At 35.0% G+C, this 15,402-nt stretch overlaps 1 protein-coding gene across 1 annotated transcript in view; it reads left to right on the top strand.

Annotated features, from left to right (window-relative positions):
• The window catches only part of LOC135208312 (EH domain-binding protein 1-like protein 1), a 323,948-nt gene extending 310,032 nt beyond the window's left edge, over positions 1 to 13,916 (top strand). The window contains exon 12 of the mRNA XM_064240415.1: positions 13,759 to 13,916. Coding sequence (XP_064096485.1) covers positions 13,759 to 13,916 — 158 coding nt within the window. The remainder of the gene's footprint in view (positions 1 to 13,758) is intronic.
• Positions 13,917 to 15,402: the final 1,486 nt, after the last annotated feature.

Raw genomic sequence — 15,402 nt, 5'->3', positions numbered from 1 at the left:
TGAAGTTAATTGTTTTTTTGTATATCGCTAATGCTTTAGATTTTTGTTTTCTACGCCTTTTTTATCTCCAATTAGTGAGTGTGTGTTTGGTTATTCTGATATTAGATGTACATAATATCATGATAATTATTGTTACATTTGAATTAAGCGTGTTGGTCAAATAGCCAGGTAACGTAGACCTGTCCTAATAACTAGGGATAGAAGTGGACAGCATTATGGAATTTTTTATATTGGTATATTAATATATATATATATATATTATATATATATATATATATATAATATATATATATATTATATATATGTAATGTATAATCTATGTAATATATATAATATATATATATATATATAGATATATATTAGTGTGTAGGTGTATATATGTCGAGGCTGTAGATAAATATGGGTATATATATATATATATATATATATATATATATATTATATATATATATATATATATTATACGTGTACTATTACGTGTATAATATATATATATATATATATTATATACCCACTATACACATATACTGTTGGTATAATATATATATATATATATATATATATATATATAGTGTGTGTTTGTGTCTATAAGAGGAGAGAGACAGACAGACAGTAGCAGTAGCAGAGATGGCTGGTGTCCGTGGAAGCGGTGGCAAGTACTGATAATCATGTCCCATTAAACTTCCATCGTCATTCTCCAGCTGATAGGACCAAGGGAGAACAATTAATTTCGGCCATTTTCTGTTTAATTACACTTTATAATCTTGTATGCTTTTCCAAATGGGGATGGGGATATATATATATATATATCTATATATATATATATATCTATATATATTATATATATATATATTATATATATATATATATACGTATATACTATATATAATATATATATTACTATATATATATATATATATATAGTGTGAGTTTATAAGAGAGAGAGAGAGAGAGAGAGAGAGAGAGAGAGAGAGAGAAGACCATAATCACACGACCGACGGGTGTTTGAGTGAGGGAGAAAAGGAGCGAGTTTATGGGTCCTTACATATACACCATAAACTTAATTAATGAATAACTGAGGCCCCTCGAAACTAACGCTTGTCTGGGCATTCGGCCAACCTTAATAATTTTCTTTAATGTGTTGTAAAATCCTCCCTCCCTATTCTCGAAAGGCCTAGAAAACGATCGCTCTCTCTCTCTCATCTCTCTCTCTCTCTCTCTCTCTCTCTCTCATCTCTTACTAAACTCTCACTCTCTCTATATACTCCACTATATATATATATATATACGTATATATATACGTATATTATATATTATATTAATATATATATATATATATATATATATATATTATATATATATATATATATATAATATATATATATATATATCCCCATCCCCATGGAAAGCATACAAGATTATAAAAGTGTAATTAAACAGAAAATGGCCGAAATTAATTGTTTCTCCTTGGTCCTATCAGCTGGAGAATGACGATGGAAGTTTAATGGGACATGATTATCAGTACTTGCCACCGGCTTTCCACGGACACCAGCCATCTCTGCTACTGCTACTGTCTGTCTGTCTGTCTCTCTCTTATAGACACAAACACACACTATGGTATATATATATATATATATATATATATATATATATATATATATATATATATATTATATACACGTATATGTGTATATGTGTTAATATATATATATATATATATATATATATATATATATATATCATATATATATGTATATGTAGTATATATTATACTACGTGTTTATTCATTCTTTCAAGAGTCAGTCTTTCATCGAGGACGCACGACATGTCTGGAATCATATATTTTTGTCAGTAATAATATGACAGTTTTAGAAAACGAAGCCAATAGAATGGCCTTGGAAATCGTTGATTATTTGTTGATTGCTCTCTCTCTCTCTCTCTCTCTCTCACCCCCCCCCCCCCCCCCTCTCTCTCTCTCTCATCTCCTCTCTCTCTCTCTCTCTCTCTCTCTCTCTCTCAAACACACACACATGTAGTAATTGCTTAGACCTTGAAAGGTCTTGGGTGAAATTCGGCTGTCTCTTCGTGGAATTTTGTCCCAAATCGCTGGAAATAGTTTATTAAACGTCCAGCATTTTGTTTAATCTTTTACTCGTATTCAAAAATTCTTGAAATTCTCTTTTTTTACTGACATATTTGGAAATATACCTTGTAAGTTATGGTAACGAAAATACGGTAGTATTAAATGTAGGTGAATTTTCTGGGGGGCGGGGGCGAGTTTCTTAACCGCATTAATGAACTGGAATACTGTTGTCATAAGGAATGATATGAACAGATATTAGGTGGTACGAGATGCACTTGTTTTCTTATAAGGAATCATGTTTGTATATTTATTATCCACACACACACACACACACACACACATATATATATATATATATATATTAATATATTATATTATAGATTATCCAATTTAAAATTTTGTCATTTATATATACTCACGTCATGCCATGTGTATGTAAATGTACCTGCGTTCTTATACACATATATATATATATATATATATATATATATATATATATATATATATACGTTTTATATATGTATATAATATATATATATAAATTTTTACACATTGGTTATAAGTGTGTCAACAAGTGGGGAAAGTGCGACTTAGTTTCTCGTCGAAATAACCCGAGCCAATATATCTTCCTTTCCTTTCTCCTCGTAGCCATCCCCCTTCCGGCCCTTTGCCCTTCCTTGAATAATTGCTGAGGCATCATCTTAACTTACTGCTCTCTACGTGACACTCTTTGGTCGTCGTCGTCGTCGTCCTCCTCCTCCTCCAGTCGGTTCTCGCTTATTACTGGGTGACTCTGATGGAGATGGTTGCATATGATCATTCTTGTTCTGGTTGTATAGTATATCGGATGCATGTAAATATATGTATATATATATATATATATATATATATATATATATATATCATGTGTGTGTGTGTGTGTGTGTGTGTGTGTGTGTTATGTATGTATATATAATATATTGTATATATATACAATAATAATAAATAATAATAATAATAATAATAATATACACAACTACCTGCCTATTGAATTGCGTATGAAGCTACAATTACACTTCACTGAAGGCAAATTAACAGTGCATCGTATCCCTCTTAAAATACGCCACCACCTCTCCCTCTCTCTCTTCCTGATTTTGATGTTTTCCCATCTTTTCACAGATGCACACGTATACATATGCATACATAAAAAGATAAATGCCACGAAGGAAAAATAAACGAAAGGAGTCTGCGAGATCTTTCGGCTGAAAAGCCCTTTACTTAAGCAGCTACTGACAAAAAATATACGAGAAAAGACATACAAGAAGGTTCGTATAACTGACAGATAGGGGATTATAGAAGGATTAGTGCCTAGAATCCTCCGACACACCTGGAAGATAAGAAACCTTCCCAAACAAGCATAAACAAGGGTGCAATTAAAGTTTAAGACAATCATCTCAGATACAATCTCCGACATTACAATTAAAGGATTATAGGTGACAGCTTATACGGAACCTGGTAGACAAAACCATATTCACAAAAAATGACAGACATACATTACAATAAAAAAATTTTTTTAATAACTCTAAGGCAACTGATTTTTTTTATTTAAGTCAGTAATTATATATTTGAGGTCATTCTTAAACATGTTACAGATACAAGGGTCTAAATGAAAAAGGCCACGACTAACATTGAAATTACAATGAAAAGTAAGTTGTATTAAAGCAGATTCTAAAAGATTTCGTGATAAGACATCTCTTGACCGTGCAATTACTGAACTGTCAATCCAATTAATTCGGTGGTTGTTTTCACTTAAATGAATAAATAATGCATTAGATTTTTGCCCAGTTTTTACAGAGTATTTATGCTGGCTTAGCCTTACTTCTAAGCCCTTGCTCGACTGTCCCAGGTAGAATGAGGGACAACTCCATACATGGAATTTTATATATTATGTTGTTGCTTTCTCTGGGTCCATTTTTTATTAACATTCTTCTTAGTGTGTTATTATAGGAAAAAACAAGGTTGACATTAAAAGCTTTTAACAATGGTTTAATGGTTTCCAAATCCGTTAAAATAAGGCAAACTGAGAATGTTCTTAGAATTTTCTTTCTGTGTGTTGTTTTCAGTATAAAACTTTTTTGTGGGCTTTATTAAAACAAATGTCTAATATATGTGAAGGATAGCATAAATCTTTCCCTATTTTTCTTATGTATTCAATTTCTTGATCCAAATATTGTGGACTGACAATTCGTAATGCTCGTAAAAACAGAGGAAAAAATTGATATTTTTATATTAAGATGGTGGCCTGAGAAGAAATGAACATAAGTTAAGTTGTTAGTCGGTTTCCTATAAATACTGAATTTACATTGAAATGGTTCTCTATGTATCAAAACATCTAAGAAAGGGAGCAATTGTCTTTTTCTAATTGCTAGAGTAAACTTAATCGATGGTACCTGGTTATTTAAATTTAGAGAGTAAATCATTTACATCAATACCGACAGGAAGAACAGCTAAACAATCATCAACGTAAACGATACCACTTTAACAGGAATATGAATGATATTAGGTAAGTAGCGTTTTTCGAAGAATTCCATATACAGGTTTGAGAGCAATGGTGATAAAGGATTTCCCATTGCCATGCCAAAAACAAAAATTTGTTGATAAATTCACCATTGAATATAAACTTACAATCACAAATGCACAAACTCGTGAGTGAAATAATGTGACTTATAGGTAGAGGTAATTCATGCTGAGTTAGTTCATTGCTAAGATATTCTAAAATAGAGTCTATAGGGACTTTAGTAAAAAGAGAACATACGTCAAAACTAACGAATCTATCAGTAGGCAAAGAGCAAATTTTGTATAATTTATACAACTAAATCTAGAGAATTATATATATGAGAATCGGAGATGGTTCCAAGTAACGGGGACAGATCTTAGTGATATAATTCGAGAGTTTTATATGAAATTGAACCAACAGTACTGATAATAGGCCGCATAGGGTTATTTTCTTTGTGCGTTTTGACTAATCCATATAAGTAAGGTAGATTCGTTAGATTCGTTAGTTTTGACGTATGTTCTCTTTTTACTAAAGTCCCTATAGACTCTATTTTAGAATATCTTAGCAATGACTAACTCAGCATGAATTACCTCTACCTATAAGTCACATTATTTCACTCACGAGTTTGTGCATTTGTGATTGTAAGTTTATATTCAATGGTGAATTTTATCAACAAATTTTTTGGCATGGCAATGGGAAATCCTTTATCACCATTGCTCTCAAACCTGTATATGGAATTCTTCGAAAACGCTACTTACCTAATATCATTCATATTCCTGTAAAGTGGGTATCGTTACGTTGATGATTGTTTAGCTGTTCTTCCTGTCGGTATTGATGTAAATGATTTACTCTCTAAATTAAATAACCAGGTACCATCGATTAAGTTTACTCTAGAATTAGAAAAAGACAATTGCCTCCCTTTCTTAGATGTTTTGATACATAGAGAACCATTTCAATGTAAATTCAGTATTTATAGGAAACCGACTAACAACTTAACTTATGTTCATTTCTTCTCAGGCCACCATCTTAATATAAAAATATCAATTTTTTCCTCTATGTTTTTTACGAGCATTACGAATTGTCATTCCACAATATTTGGATCAAGAAATTGAATACATAAGAAAAATAGGGAAAGATTTAGCTATCCTTCACATATATTAGACATTTGTTTTAATAAAGCCCACAAAAAGTTTTATACTGAAAACAACACACAGAAAGAAAATTCTAAGAACATTCTCAGTTTGCCTTATTTTAACGGATTTGAAACCATTAAACCATTGTTAAAAGCTTTAATGTCAACCTTGTTTCTAACTATAATATCACACTAAAAAAGAATGTTAATAAAAATGGCCCACCGAGAAAGCACAACATAATATATAAAATTCCATGTATGGATTGTCCCTCATTCTACCTGGGACAGTCGAGCAAGGGCTTAGAGTAAGGCTAAGCCAGCATAAATACTCTGTAAAAACTGGGCAAAAATCTAATGCATTATTTATTCATTTAAGTGAAAACAACCACCGAATTAATTGGATTGACAGTTCAGTAAATTGCACGGTCAAGAGATGTACTTATCACGAAATCTTTTAGAATCTGCTTTAATACAATTACTTTTCATTGTAATTTCAATGTTAGTCGTGGCCTTTTTCATTTAGACCCTTGTATCTGTAACATGTTTAAGAATGACCTCAAATATATAATTACTGACTTAAATAAAAATCAGTTGCCTTAGAGTTATTAAAAAAAAATTTTTTATTGTAATGTATGTCTGTCATTTTTTGTGAATATGGTTTTTGTCTACCAGGTTCCGTATAGCTGTCACCTATAATCCTTTAATTGTCTGGAGATTGTATCTGAGATGATTCTTAAACCTTTCTTTATTGCACCCTTTGTTTATGCTTGTTTGGGAAGGTTTCTTATCTTCCAGGTGTGTCGGATTCTAGGCACTAATCCTTCTATAATCCCTATCTGTCAGTTATACGAACCTTCTTGTATTGTCTTTTCTCGTATTTTTGTCAGTAGCTGCTTAAGTAAAGGGCTTTTCAGCGAAAGATCTCGCAGACTCCCTTCGTTTTATTTTTCCTTCGTGGCATTTATCTTTATTATGGATTTATCACGTTCCTAACTTTCGTGATCTGTTATACATATGCATACATACATATATATATATATATATATATATATATATATCATATATATATATATACATATATATATATATATATATATATATATATATATATATATATATATATATATATATATATTTACATATACACATATGTATACATATATATGTGTATTTATAGGTGTGCTTACCCTGAATAACTCGACCTTGTTTCTTCGGCTGTTTATGGCACAGCTGTCTTTTCCTATCTATTATTTTTTTATTTCCGTTTTTTTTCTGTTTTTTTCCTGTGCTATGTTATTCATTCTTTAACATTCGCATGTCGTTTCTCCTTTTCATTCTCCCATTATTACAGTTATTACATTTTCCATTAACTCTTAAGCGCTATCCTTCGTTTTCTGTTAATATCGAGGGAGATCGTATGACATTCTCTCTCTCTCTCTCTCTCTCTCTCTCTCTCTCTCTCTCTCTCTCTCTCTCTCTCTCTCTCTCTTGAAAAGTTGTGTCTTGAGTCTTTTCTTTAATACAAATGCTTATCATCCGGCTTCGATGACCAAAGACATTATTAATTCCATTTAATGTATATACAATTTACTGTATTTAAATGTCGTTCAATAACATTTTTCCTCTGATTCCCTTTACGGTCATTTATTCCTACCTCTTCTCTCATCGTCCCTCCTCCATATGCCCTTTTCGTATTAGCTGTTCCCTCCGTTCATCTTTTTTGCTTATTCTCTTCTTTTCAACGTGATTATCCTGTGTACCCGCGGGATCTCTCTCTCTCTCTCTCTCTCTCTCTCTCTCTCTCTCTCTCCTCCTCTCCTGGTTCCTCTTTCCATGTCATTTAATAATAGTTTCCTTTGCATCGCTGTCTTCTTCTCATTCTTTTAATCGGTTTCTCCTTCGCTTAATCCACCTTATTCCCGGTTTCCTTTCCTCCCTCAATCATCGACTTTCGTTTTCCTTCTGGCCTTGTCTTCCGTCCTCGTTAGTTCATCTCCGGCTTTGGGGTGCTATATTTCCCCTCTTCTTCTTCATCATCATCATCTTCTTCTTCCCTGTACTGTTGTTCTGCTCGTTTCCTCCAAGTCTCATTTTCATGTACCTTTTTTTCTATCCGTCTCAATATGGATTCTCTCTCTCTCTCTCTCTCTCTCTGTGTGGTTCCGCTCCCATTCTTCTGTGGTTTAAGTCTCTCTCTCTCTCTCTCTCTCTTCCCTGTGGGTTCCGCCGTCCTTTCTCCTGTGGTCTCTCTCTCTCTCTCTCTCTCTACTCTCTCTCAACTCTTACCTGTGGGTTCCGCCGTCCTTTCTCTGGGTCTAAATTTCTCCTCTTTCCTATCCTCTCTCTTCCCTGTTTGTTCCGCCGTCCTTTCTCCTGTGGTCTAAATTTCTCTCTTTCTATCTCTCTCTTCCCTGTGTGTTCCGCTGTCCTTACTCCTGTGGTCTAAGTCTCTCTCTCTCTCTCTCTCTCTCTCTCTCTTCCCTGTGGGTTCCGCCGTCCTTTCTGTTGTGGTCTAAGTGTCCCCGCGCGGCAAACTCAGAGAAATCTAAATCGCATTTGACCTCCTGTTCGTCCAAGGGTAAACAGTTTTCCGCCCCTCCCCTCCATTTCCCTTTCTCTTCTTTCCGACAGATTAAACGTCCTCTCGGTCGTTTTTGTCTCTCCGCTTGCCCTCATGGCTCTCTCTCTCTCTCTCTCTCTCTCTCTCTCTCTCTCTCTCTCTCTCTCGTGTTTTTATTTACTATGACAGTTTCATTGTTGCTGCTTTGTTGTGACTAGGAGTTTTCTCTCTCTCTCTCTCTCTCTCTCTCTCTCTCTCTCTCTCTCTCTCTCTCGCTCTCTCTCTCGTGTTCGTTTACTATCATCGTTTCAGTGTTGTTGCTTGCTTGTCACTAAGAGTCTCTCTCTCTCTCTCTCTCTCTCTCTCTCTCTCTCTCTCTCCCCCGCCCCCTCTGTATCTCTCAAACCAGCAAACACACACACACTACCTCCTTTAATTCTTCGTTTGGATTATTTACCACTTAATTAAGTAACAGTAATTACTGTCTTTCACTTTTCACTGTATTTTTTGTATTTAGGAATTTCTCTATCATGCCAATTCTAAATATTCTATTTTTCTGTACAGATTAGGGAAATTAAGACGAAGAGAGAGATGAAATACAGCACACAGTATAAGACAGTACGAGCACATAGGATGAAAGTAATTCATATTATATAAATGATTTGCTTATGATAAGTTTATGATAAATGTTGTGCTTATGAGAGTCAGTGAAGACAAATCCAAGCAAAAATTCAAATACACGAATTCAAACAGTCTAGGGACTATCACTTTTAGATGGAATTAAATCAGGAGCAGATAAAGCGAATGAAAGCATTTCAGACGGACACACTATAGACACTGCAGATGCCAACGGGATTGATTTTACGGTCTGGCGACGTGTAGTAGTAGTTTAGCAGTAGCACTGGTAGGGCCGTGTGACCTCGAATGACTATCTTCTTGTCTTAGTGACATCTGTGGGTCAGGATTCTCTCTCTCTCTCTCTCTCTCTCTCTCTCTCTCTCTCATGTTTATTTACTAGCCACCCTTTCCTTGTTGTTACTTGGGAATAACTAAAAGTTGCTCTCTCTCTCTCTCTCTCTCTCTCTCTCTCTCTCTCTCTCTCTCTCTCTCTCTCTCTCTCTCTCTCCTTCGGCTCCCCCTACCCGCACCCGATGTCTCCTCGGATGGACTAATAAGTCTTTGAGACATCCTTATACTTGTAACTCCTTGTAACCCTCGCGAAAGGCTTCATTCCTCGACCGTATAGACAGGTTAGGAAAAGTTACCGGGAATTATTTGACAGCCTCTCAGAAATTCCCTTTCGTCAGGTTTCTGTTTTCCCATCCGTCATCCATTAGTACCAGGTGGCCCTGTTGCTACTCGGCCACTCGGAAACAAGGCCCTGATATGCCCTCTCTCTCTCTCTCTCTCTCTCTCTCTCTCTCTTCTCTCTCTCTCTCTTCTCTCATTATCCTGCTCTTCTTCTTGTGGTCATATGCTAGGGTTATTGTATTGAAGGGTTGCTCCTCGTAGTATTTTATTTAAAATAAATTTGTATATATACACGCACTATATATATATATATATATATTATATATATATATATATATATATATATATATATATATAATATATATAATGTGCGTGTATGTATACAAAATTAAATAAAATACTACAAGGAGACAACCCTTCAATACAATAACCCTAGCATATGACCACAAGAAGAAGAGCAGGATAATGAGAGAGAGAGAGAGAGAGAGAGAGAGAGAGAGAGAGAGAGAGGGAGAGAGGGCATATCAGGACCTTGTTTCCGAGTGGCTGAGTATATACACACACAACACACACACACACACATATATATATATATATATATATATATATATATATATATATATATATATATATTATATTTAGCAGGAGAAAACCTTGATTACAATGATCATAGCACTAGATCAAGGGAGAGAGTGAAATAAGATTGTTGGGGGGAGGGGGGGGCCATATGAGACCTTGTTTCTAAGTGGGAGAATACATCCACATGTGTTTGTGTGTGTGTGTGTGTTTGTGGGTATTACATGTACATACATATATACATGTACACAAATTCATTCCCTTGCTCTTGCAGACCATTTATATATTCACGCACCCGTGTTCATATTTGATGTTTGCTTTGAATATTGCTGTTCCAGTAGTGAGCGATTGCGGTCTGCTTGATTTGTTGTAGTTGCTGTGTTTGGCGGAGAAATGAATGTTTGATTTAACCGAGTGAACGGTTTGTGCATGAGGAGTCTGTCACTGGTATGTTTGGGCATTTCGTTTCCTTCCGCTCTCCTGTTATTGGATTTAAACGTCAGTGTAAGTTTTTTTCTTTATTGCCTGCTTTATTATTTTGTTCTCAGTGTTATTTCGTTTTGGTGCAAGTTTAGAAAGTTTTATTTCTTTGTGAAGTTAAAATATAATCTTTATTGAAGATGATTGTATTTATTGGGTTTGATGCTGTTATTTTTTTTCATGGTTTGATTTACAGATTTTCTCAAAAAATCTTCGAACAATTGAAATTGACTAACAGGAGCGATTTTGACACAGTGTTCTCTCTCTCTCCCTCTCTCTCTGGGAATGTATTTGTGTGTGTGTGTGTGTGTGTGAGAGAGAGAGAGAGAGAGAGAGAGAGAGAGAGAGAGAGAGAGAGAGAGAGTCAGTCAGCACCTGAGCCTTTGGAATTCAGAGCTCAAGATTCCATCATGTAACACAGTAGCATCGTAACCGGTAATTGCCGTCACAATTCACCCGAGTGTTGAAGGTGTTCCCTGGAATGGGAGAGGAATGGTAATGGAAGGGCAGCGAGGAAGGACTTCTGGAATGGGGCGAGGGGCGGGGGTGGTGGGGACGAGTATATTGATGACATCATTACATGGAGCGTCTGGCTGACGGGCTTCATCCATCCATACATTGTCTGGCCAGGAGCTCGCTCTCTCTCTCTCTCTCTGCCTGTCTGTCTAAGGTCAGAGGCTGATGGGACTGGCATACAAACAGATTTCCTGTACTCGCCCAGAAAAAGAACGGAAGCCAGCGTCTCCCCTTTAGAGGCCAAGTAGTTGAGAAGTGTCTTGATCCAATTGCTCAGTCGCAGTATTCTCGTAAAGATTGTCTCACTGGTCACTCATTTTGTGTGTGTGTGTGTGTGTTAGCACTATCCTCCATTATTTTTCGTCTGTTATCTATGTAAAAGTGTTTTACGACGGATAAAACTTTAATTTCAAGCAAGATCGTTCAAGTGATGTCACTTGACCGTCAACATGGGTGATTTCCATATTGCCACCGATATTGATAATTTTTCCTTTAATTCACTCTTAATTCTGCTTGATTTGTTCCGAAATTGATTCATTGAAACCTTTATTTTTATCTGAGTAATGATTGTATTCAAGGTCATATATTTTTAACCTTTGTTAGTTCGTTCTTTAGTCTTTTGGATGGTTGTTTGACGGTTAATTTTCTCTGTTTTTCCGTATTTCTTCAACTTCTACACTTGAAAAGTCACTCTCCATTCGTTTTGTATTTTGCAGTTGCGATGACAATTCCTGATGAAAATTTATTTGACGCTGGTGGTTGTATTTTTGTGTTTTTGTTTATGCTTAAGACACGAACATATCTTTCGGAGGGAATGCATCCGTAGTCTAGGGTGGAAGCGCAGCAAGTTTCACTTTGTCTTGTTATTTTCGCTTTCGTGTCTGTGAATAGGGTAACATGTTTTAACTTAAGACATTTATATTCTTGCATGTGTGAATAGGATTACATGTTTGAACTTAGACATATGCTTTTGCATGTGTGATTAGGATTACATGTTTATAATCAGAAATATGCTTTTGCTTGTATAAATAATTTGAAGTCAGGTATATTACATGTGCATAGGATTACATGTTTATAATCCGAAATATGCTTTTGCTTGTGTGAATAATTTGAAGTCAGGCATATGCTTTTGCGTGTATGCATAGGATTACATGTTTATAATCAGAAATATGCTTGTGTTTGTGTGAATAATTTGAAGTCAGGCATATGATTTTCCATGTGTGCATAGGATTACATGTTTATAATCAGAGATATGCTTTTGCTTGTGTGAATGATTTGAACTCTGGCATATACTTTCGCATGTGTGAATAGTATTACACAATGAACTCAAACATACAGAATCCTCTACGTATCACCAGATTTGCGAATTAAGAAATATAAATATGCGGAACACATGCTGTTCTACACTTAGATTAAAAAGAAAGAGAATAATTTGACCTCAAGCATATGCTTTTGTATATTTGAATAGTATTATGCATTGAACTCAAACATAGAATACGCTACGCATCAGCAGATTTGCGAATTTAAAAAATATAAATGTAGCACATGCCGATCAACACAGTTAAAAAAAGACATTATTTGGCTCCATGAGAAGCGAGCGCAGGCAATTGTGTGTTGTTGTGGCTGCCGTAGGGCGAATGGCCCCACAACAGACGTCCAAGCAACCTGAGAGAACAGTCCGAGGAGCCACTCTGGCGCCATCTGTCGCACCACGAGACAATCAGACACTGCATAGTTAGGGAAAAAAAGTGCTAGTCAGGCCTTCATCTTTTCCCACAGGGTGGGGAGGAGATGGAGGGGGGGCGTGGGGTAAGGATTGCAGTGATATCCCCCCCACACCCCTTTTTAAATGGTACCAGTCATTTTTTTTTTTTTTTTAGTTTTTTATTTTTATTTTGTGATGGAGCCTTCATCTTTTTCCACGGGAAAAGTAGGGCGGGGGAGGTGATGGATGAAGAGGGGGGAAGGGGGGAAGGATTACAGGGATATCCCCCACACCCATTTTTAAATGGTACCAGATTCATTATTTTATTTTTATTTTTTTATTTTTATTTTTCTGGTGGATGGAGCCTTCACCTTTTCCCACGGGAAAAGTACTAGGGCGGGGGAGGTGATGGAGGGAGGGGGAAAGGATTGCAGGGATATCCCCACACCCCTTTTAAAATGGTACCAGAGTAATTTTCTATATTTTTAATTTTTTTTATTTTTATTCTGTGATGGAAGGGGGCGGAGTGTAGTGGAGGGGATTGCAAGGACCTCCCCACACCCCTTTTTTAAAGGGTACCAGTCAGTCTTTGTTTCTATCGCCTAATTTTTTTCTTGTAGCATCAGGGTTTCGTGGTATTATTAAAATTAGTTACACACACACACACACACACACACATATATATATATATATATATAGATATATTTATTATATATATATATATATTATATATATATATATATATTATATATGATATTATATATATATATATATATATAATATATATATATATATATATATATATATATATATATATATATATATATTCATACTGAAAAACGTTCCTTCGAGTTTGGCGACTAGGTAGCATTTAGACTATCACATTTAATTAATGCCTTGCAGGACTAATTAATTTCAGTTGTGATGCTTGATATTCCCTTGGCAAAAATAAACAAGGAGGAGGAGGAGGAGGAGGAGGAGGAGGAGGAGGAGGAGGAGGAGGAGGAGGAGGAGGAGGAGGAGGAGGAGGAGGAGGAGGAAATATTTCGTCTTTTGTTAGAAGAAGGAAAATTATAACGAATGAAAAGGAAATATCACCGAGATAAGATTGCATAGAGAAACATATGGGAGCCTCATGAAATCTGGGAGGTGTCAGTCATATAAAACATCCAATCTTCCGGGGCAGATAAGAGTAGCATTAACAAGAATTCTAATATTGTCGGATGTTTTCGTTTAGAAAATATCAATTTCCTTGAGAAGACCTACTACGTTCTTGATGCAAATGGTGATGCTGCTTGCTCGTTATCACTGGAATCTCTCTCTCTCTCTCTCTCTCTCTCTCTCTCTCTCTCTCTCTGAGTAACTCAAAAAGAAAAATAGAGTTCTTAAAAGAACTAACCCAAATTGAAAAGAAAATAGATATAATGAATATAAGTGAAACCTGTTATTCCCAAGAGCCTGGGAATGACGATCAAATAAAAGGGTTCCAAACTTATAGATCAGATAGAAAAAATAGGAATCAAGGGGGAACTGCAATATATGGGAAAGACAAAAAACAAGGAAAAATATATGAGAAATATAGTAACTCAGAATGTGAACTAATAGCGGTAGAATTTGAATCTGAAAAATTAATGAACATAGTAATATATAGACCCCCTAATACTAAAGAGTTTGACATAATAATAGAAAAATTGGATGATATATGTAGAAATCACAAGGACTGGATTATTCTCCTATCTTGAGACTTAAACTTTCCTTTCGTACACTGGAAAGAACGAATAGGAGATTGTGGTTGTATTTATATATATAAAAAAGAGAGTAATAGTAGTGCAGAAGATAAGAGGCAATTCGAAAAGCTTTTAGATATGCTACTAGACTACAACATTCAACAAATAAATCACCTGCCAACAAGGAAGGAAAATACTTTAGACCTAGTATTTGTGAACGAGGTGAATTATGTTTAAGAAATAATAGTTTATAATGCGAGTATTTCAGACCATAATGTCATAGAATTAACAGTCCATTCCAAAGCAAGTGAAAAAAGATAGAAGCAAGAAATGAAAAAGGGATAAGGATATGGAAAATACAACTTCTACAGTTCAAAAAATATAAAATGGTCAGAGGATAATAATGAAGAATTAAACAAAGATTGGGATAACATTTTCGTCGTGATGATATAAGGGTAAATACGGAGATACTATAATATATTAGAGAAAATAGTGGATAAATATATACCAAAGAAGAAAAGTAAACATCAGTCATGAATACCAAGAGACAGAAGGATCTTGTTCCAGAAAATCAGAAAGTGGAAAAAAGGTCTTGCAAAAGAAAAAAATGCATGGAAAGTGATCGAACTAAAAAGTAAGATAGAAAATGCAGAACAAAAGATGATACAATCAAAAGAAAATGAAAAATGGACGTTGAGCGAAACTAAAAAGTGAGATAGAAAATGCAGGAACAAAAGATTATAACAATCAAAAGAAAATGAAAAACGGGGGACTTGAAAGAAAAAACCCTATTAAATATCAGAAAACCCCAAACTATTATACTCGTATGCAAAAAC

Source organism: Macrobrachium nipponense, chromosome 35, assembly GCF_015104395.2.
Source record: "Macrobrachium nipponense isolate FS-2020 chromosome 35, ASM1510439v2, whole genome shotgun sequence".
In the NCBI taxonomy this organism is placed as follows: Eukaryota; Metazoa; Arthropoda; class Malacostraca; order Decapoda; family Palaemonidae; genus Macrobrachium; species Macrobrachium nipponense.
This window is presented reverse-complemented; position numbering and strand designations above follow the sequence as displayed.